The 6,766-nt window shown below is 35.0% G+C and overlaps 1 protein-coding gene across 5 annotated transcripts in view; it reads left to right on the top strand.

Moving 5' to 3' along the window:
• The window catches only part of LOC106462238 (zinc finger protein castor homolog 1-like), a 242,118-nt gene that overhangs the window by 206,569 nt on the left and 28,783 nt on the right, over positions 1-6,766 (top strand). For 4 of the 5 annotated variants that reach the window (XM_013922139.2, XM_022389429.1, XM_022389430.1 and 1 more), the window contains 2 exons: positions 4,815-4,899; positions 6,304-6,391. In XM_013922139.2, coding sequence (XP_013777593.1) covers positions 4,815-4,899; positions 6,304-6,391 — 173 coding nt within the window. The remainder of the gene's footprint in view (positions 1-4,814; positions 4,900-6,303; positions 6,392-6,766) is intronic. The other variant, XM_022389432.1, reaches the window with a different exon arrangement.

Here is a 6,766-nt window from a genome sequence, read left to right as displayed (position 1 = left end):
CCTTCCCTCTAGTCTTACAGTGCTAAATTAGGGATGACTAGCGCAGATAGCCCTAGTGTAGCTTTGCGCGAAATTCAAAAACAAACAAACTTATTCGTTAGTAAAAGAGTAGCCCACGAGTTAGTTGCCTTCCCTCTAGTCTTACAGTGCTAAATTAGGGATGACTAGCGCAGATAGCCCTAGTGTAGCTTTGCGCGAAATTCAAAATAAACAAACAAACAAACATAAAGAAGTATAGAGTATACAGTTTATATGTTATACTTTGCATTATTTCGTATATAAATATAATCATAACACGTACTTAGTCATTAAATTTATCTAACTTTATGAGTGTTACTGTTCACAGTAAACTGTGCAGATATATTATTAGTATATTACTAAAAATACCCCTTTCCTTAAAACTCTAAATGAAACGGCCACGAAAGCAAACGATTAAAATATTTTACTATTGCTCCTCAGAGCCACAGTTCGGCACTCTAACCACTGAGTCACGCCCGGCCCAGTCCATATTGTATCAATTGTTTTTACTATGCTTTTTATGTGTTATCGGTAGATTGATTTTACTTTGTATTGGTTTTCATTAGATCTATTGTGTTTGTATTACAACATACAACGCTAGAATCCGGGATTCGATTCCCCGCGTTGTACACAAAAGATAACCCAATGTGGCATTGTCCTAAAACAAACAAACAGATCTTTATATCTTGTATACCTAATAACGTATATTCAATTTATAACGAGTCATGTTATGTTTTTAAATAAATTTACTTATTGTACATGAGGTGATGACGCTCTCACAAAAAATACAACCTGCCGAAGGTCAACCACAAAGTAATAACAAACTATGTTCTTAAATTGCTATTTCTCGTTTTTAAAATTAAAAACTCTCTACGGTAAAATATATCTTAAAAAAAAAGTACTTCGTCAACGTTATTATCTTGCAGTAATAGAATAGCAAGAAAGTAATTTTCTGCATGTGTTTTTTGTTTTAGTTTATTTCACACACTCTCGTTGCATGAACGATGCACGGTAAACACACGTAGATAGGCTTCTGTCTAACGGTAAACACACGTAGATAGGCTTCTGTCTAAATTTACCTTTTAATATGCCGTTAACGCGACTTGACGGTAAACACACGTAGATAGGCTTCTGTCTAAATTTACCTTTTAATATGCCGTTAACGCGACTTGCAATAATTGTATGAAAACGATTACTTGGTGTTTGTGCCATTCACGGGCGCCCCCAAGGGGGTGGGGGCAAAGGGGGTAATTGCCTCCACGTGGAAATGAGAAACATAAATCTTTCTTTATTCATTCGGCATATATATATATATATATATATATGTAATTTTTTATTTAACTTCACAATTTCAGACAACCTACCCCCCCCCACCAGGAAAAATTTCTGCGGACGCCCATGGTGTCATTTTTGTTTTGTCTGTAACATCCGTGGAAAAAAAAGAGATAAGAATACGTATAATAAACACATAGTAATAGCCCAAGCTCAAAGTGAGTCCTAAGCCTACAAGCTAGGCATTTCGTACGATTACAAGTTAGATATTGACAACTCGTCTCAACAAAATCAGATAATTTAATATTGACAGCTTGGTTTTAACCCTGAACTCTCTCTCTCTCTCTTCACAATGTACTGAATATATAATTACTTCTACCTTTCTTTTAATTCAGTTGATTAAAACTGCTGCAACTTTCTCAGTATTGATAACTCTTGTACTACAGTTACTGACATCTTCAAAATGACAACTACTGATAAGCGCGCGCGCACACACACATCATCCTTCACTTTTTTGAGAAGCAGATTATGATCTATGAAAGCTGTAGTTTTCGTTTCTTCGAGTTACGTGCTACTTGTGTTGTATATCAATCTATCATAAATATCATAGAGTGTTTGTCACGTTAGCTAAGTACGCAGCCATCTAATACTATAAAACACAAACTGTCTGTCTCTCGGTCACCCAATGATGTCATAGCACCTTATTACGTAATATAAGTAGTTTGGCTTCCTGTCAATTAGAAGCGAGTGGTCTACGATTGATCGAAAATTAAAGATATATTTGGACTAAAATGTACAAAAAATTGCACCATTTTCGCAATATGAGAACGTACTTCTGTTAGTTCGTCGAGTTACGCCAGAAAGGACGTAAATATACTTTAATAGACATTTTATACAACACATTAAAAGCTTAAAGATCATACAATAATACTAGACGATTATATATAGTGTGTCTTTTGTACTAGACACTCTGAGATGGTGAAAAATGACAAACCAAGCGACATACTTAGTAAGAAACATCAAATCTAGCGACGCATTCAAAATTTGGGGCAAATATCAAAATTCAACAGAGTGACGGCACTGGTACTATAAGTGTTTATAGACAAATGAAGAAATTCACACATAAAACTTTACCACATAAATGCCGCTGTCTGAAATGGGGCTCAGAGGGATGACAGTTCCTTTCCGAAAATACCTTTCCCTTTGCAATGCATAGTACTATCTCCCCCCCCCTTACGCATATGGTAACGTCATATCATTCCTTACTCCTAATTACATTCTTGTATACTTCAAAGAAGTTTAAAAAGCTTCCCACGCACACACGACACTCTTTAATTATATAGATTGGCGTTGGAGTCACGTGGGAAACTAACGAGGAATTATAAAACATATACAAGGGGAAACCGAGAAGTTCGTTAGTGAAAAGATTAGGATTTACCTAGCATTGCCTTTTTAATTATTCCTCTTATGTCACCTGTTTCTCAATCTAAAAGTTGATCGCTTTGAAAACTGATATCGTGCTTTTCACTAATAACATATTAATCAACATAAGAAGGGACCAAGAGGCGCTCCTATTTTTTTTTTACTTGCTTTTTCCTATATAAAATTCTAGACAGTTCTCACATTTAATATAGTTGATGGCCCTTGGGCTAGAAGGCTTAGGATATTTGCAGTAGCAGATAGCTGGCAGATTATTTTATGCCTGGTTTATCAATAAATCGTGCAGAGAGATTAGTGATATTTCTAGATGCTAATATATATTTTGCGTGTAAATTTAATCTGACTAGAAACAGTAAGAATATAAGAGATACGAGACTGATCTTCTCGTAGTTTTTATTATTATTCTTATTATTATAAGGAACTGAATAATTACAACCCTGTCAACCGTTAACGTGTTGGCCCATAGTTTTATCAATGAATCAATGTTTAATAAACTACATTACAGAGATTGTTAGAACTATTACAAATAGCTTTAACAATAAATAACTAGGTAGTTAGGGCACTCGACTCACAATCTGCGGGTCATAGGTTCGAATCCCCGTCCCACCAAACATGCTTGCCCTTCCAGCCGTGGGGGTGTTATAATGTGACGGTCAATCCCACTATTCGTTGGTAAGAGAGTAGCCCTAGAGTTGGCGGTGGGTGGTGATGACTAGCTGCCTTCCTTCTAGTCTTTCACTGCTAAATTAGAGATGGGTAACACAGATAGGCCTCGTGTAGCTTTGCACGAAATTCATAACAAATATATAGTAGTACCTATATATATAAAGGTTAATGTGAGTTAGTTTACTTGAGACTCTGATTGCTGAGGAAATCCCGAAAACCACGACTAACCTGAACGTTTGAAAATGAAAGCCACTTGGTTTTTTGCACTTCTTTCGTTAACCGAATAGAAAGATGAACTTAGATAATATGCTTAAAACACTCGCTAGCCTAGCTATTGCTTAGGAGTCTTGCTTGAAGTATCATCTACAGATTACCTGAAAGATTGGATAAAGGATTCACATTCTTAACTCTGAAGAACAGATTAACTGAAAGACTGGATAAAAGATTCACATTCTTAACTCTGAGGAAAAGATTAACTGAAAGATTGGATAAAGGATTCACATTCTTAACTCTGAGGAAAAGATTAACTGAAAGATTGGATAAAGGATTCACATTCTTAACTCTGAGGAACAGATCAACTGAAAGAGTGGATAAATGATTAACCATTCTAACTCTTAACGAGGGACAGATTATCTGAAACAACCGATAAATGATTCGTCATCCTAACTCTTAACAAGGAACAGATTATCTGAAACAACCAATTAGAATAATGAATCATTTACTCTTAACGTGGAACAGATTATCTGAAACAAGTGATAAATGATTCATTATTCTAACTGTTAAAGAGAAAGGGATTACATTATACAGCGGATACTGGATTAATCATTTCTAACCCCAAAACATTATCGTAATCAACGTCTCGAATCTGAAAATTACAGCGTCTTGTAATAAAAATAAGAAACTCAATAAAGATCGGGGTTCCTATTGGCAGAACAGCGTTAACCGACATTCACAATACATTCGAGAGCAACGTTGGTGTATTCATTGAGAGGGAGATTAGCGTATAATAAGGTGATGTCAGAACTGTTCATAAAACCAAAGGGTTAAATGTTTTTAACTTTTGAATGACACCTGTCGATGTTTTTATAAAAGTTGAAGCAAAGTTAATATAGGGAGTAACTACCCAAGCAAGGCATTTTCTAAAATTATAAGTGGAATTCTTACAGACTTGAATAATGGTCAGATTTATGAACCTTGGGTGAATCATGTGCATTGTTTACCTTCAAAAACTAAATAACTCATTTGTTAATTGCTTATTCACATGTAGAAAATGTTTGTACACTTGTTTCTAATTATAGAAATATCCGTCTTTGTTTTTCTCCATCATGTTTTCATTTCGCGATTTTCCCACGCTCCAAGTTTGTTCGAAGTTCTGATACGAGCATACAGACATTCATTTGCTTTTGATTTTTTTTCAGTACAAGATCTCAAGAAGGATTCTCATCCACTGAAGCTACACACTGACAAAACTGGATCCATAGATTACACTCGGTACGTAAAAAGGTGAGTTGTGTTTTAAAAGTGACAGCATTGAAGCATAAGATACCAAAACGTTACATCCCATTTTTAGCCGCGGCATAGCGGCTCACAAAACGGCTCTGAGTTTTTTGTTGTTTTTTTTAATCAAATACAAACTTTTAGCTCATAGCTCCGTCATTTCTTGACCGATTTGAGATTTATCTACAGTTTTGGACTCAGGAGGTCAAACCCTTTCGACTGATGTATTTGACCATAATCAAGGTCTCGTAGATTAATTTACTGTAATCCTGCCTAAAAGAATTTCAGTTTGAAGGTAGGCTAGTAGAAATCCTGATGAGTAATAAAATCAAGTCAGGTATACGCACGCCCCACGCTTGGTATTTCTGGCGCACAAAAATATAGCTAAAAAAAAGGGGGGGGAAAGGTCTCGCTGATTAATTTACTCTAATTCTGCCTAAAAGAATTTCAAGTGCCGCGGCTATTGAGGATTTTCTCTTGTTATATCATTCGACCCTACTTAAAATTTAAGTAATATAAAAAGAAACTACTATTAACCTGTTACCTTAAATTATATTAAGTGACATAACGTTACAGTTGATGTTAATTTGAAAATCTCGACACTGAAACTAGTGGTGTAAATATATTAAATAACACAACATTATAGTTGGTTGCCAAAATATTAAAATAACACATCGTTAAGCACAAGGCTACACAACGGGATGCCAGTTCTGTGTACACCACGGGTATCGAAACCAGGTTTTTAGCGTTATAAGCTTTCAGACTTTCCGCCGAGCAACTGGGGAGCTTATGGTTAATGATCTGAAACATTAATGAATACGACAGCAAGCCTGCTGACCCCAAAATATTAAATAGCACAATATTATAGCTGATGAACCAAAATTATAAAATAACACTATAACCAATGACAGAAATATGGAACACGGCATTTTAGCTGATGGACCAGAAATGTGAAAGGACACTATAATTTAGCTGATGAACCACAAATACTAACTAACACAACATTCTAACAGATGGTTTTAAGAAAATCACTGGAAACAGCATACTCCTGGATAACTTGATATATATGGTCAAATAAACTGTACAATTGAAATAAATGAATAGGCGGGAGAAATTTTGTAACCATATTAAATGTTTTATAGACACGTGTATGATAACTAGTGAGATAAGACATTGCCCCAATGCTTTACAAAAACAAACTCGTCTTAAAACATCAAAGTTATCAATTGGTATGTAAAATATCATATTATAACTTTAAGTTTAGAACACTAAATAGAAATACGTGCTACAACGTTGTAGAAAATATCACTAAGGTTGTATATATATATAACACCGACGGTTTTCAGTGTTAAGAGTCTGGGAAAAGTTTCAACATTGTTCAAACAAATGATTTTTTTTCTTGCTTATCAGGTTTGCCAACGCAGCGGAATGTGGGAGTAATTACTGCAAAAATGTAAACTACCGAGAACATTTTCACTGCCTGGATTGTAATTCAAGAGTAAGTTTGGTGTGTGTGTGTGTGTGTGTGTTTTAATTAAAATTATCCAAATTTTTGAATTTACAGGAAAGTTTCCCAAGTAGTCTTGGAGTAATAAATAAATCGAATCTTCAGAATTGAAACAAACTTATTAAAAATGAAAAATGCCGCCCGTTTTGACCCAGAGAACACGCTGAATCACATTTACCTAAAGTCAATATTGAAACAAAATATATTAAAAGGGGGACAATGTCGCCCGTTTTGACATAGAGAACACGCCGAACTACTTTTTTTTCATAAAGTCAAAATTGAAACAAAATATATTAAAAGGGGGACAATGTCGCCCGTTTCTACACAGAGAGCACGTAAAAACCACTTTTTTTGATAGTCGAAATT

This window comes from Limulus polyphemus, unplaced genomic scaffold (genome assembly GCF_000517525.1).
Source record: "Limulus polyphemus unplaced genomic scaffold, Limulus_polyphemus-2.1.2 Scaffold1123, whole genome shotgun sequence".
Lineage (NCBI taxonomy): Eukaryota > Metazoa > Arthropoda > Merostomata > Xiphosura > Limulidae > Limulus > Limulus polyphemus.
The sequence above is the reverse complement of the archived record's forward strand: the minus strand, read 5'-3'. Positions and strand labels throughout refer to the sequence as shown.